Consider the following 360-nt stretch of genomic DNA (forward strand, 5'->3'; position numbering starts at 1 on the left):
AGGCTCCCCTCCCACCCATTGAAAGCCCCCCTCCCACCCCCGCAGGCCTGCGCTGAGCGTGGACAGGATACGGCCAGGTCCTCGGAGGAGATGTTCTGGATGTTCACCTTCTTGATGCTCCGGTGACCTGGAACGGGGCCAGGTGGTTCCTGGGGGCCTGGGTTCCTGGGGGTGGGGGGGCTGGGCCCAATGAGGACTCACCTACAGCCACATCACCGAAGTTGGAGATGGTGTGCCCTTTGTCAGACGTCACGATGATGGACGGGGCCACTGCCGGGCACCACAGCTCCAGGAACAGGGTGTTGTGGGGGCTGGGCGGGCAGGCAGGGCGTCAGAAGGCCCTGTGCTCCGACCCCAGTC

At 65.8% G+C, this 360-nt stretch overlaps 1 protein-coding gene across 1 annotated transcript in view; it reads right to left on the minus strand.

Annotated features, from left to right (window-relative positions):
- CFAP74 (cilia and flagella associated protein 74) overlaps window positions 1–360 on the minus strand; it is a 42,657-nt gene that overhangs the window by 2,306 nt on the left and 39,991 nt on the right. Inside the window, 2 exon segments of the mRNA XM_006772562.2 lie at window positions 48–127; window positions 202–311. Coding sequence (XP_006772625.2) covers window positions 48–127; window positions 202–311 — 190 coding nt within the window.

Source organism: Myotis davidii, unplaced genomic scaffold (genome assembly GCF_000327345.1).
Source record: "Myotis davidii unplaced genomic scaffold, ASM32734v1 scaffold586, whole genome shotgun sequence".
Taxonomy (NCBI): Eukaryota; Metazoa; Chordata; class Mammalia; order Chiroptera; family Vespertilionidae; genus Myotis; species Myotis davidii.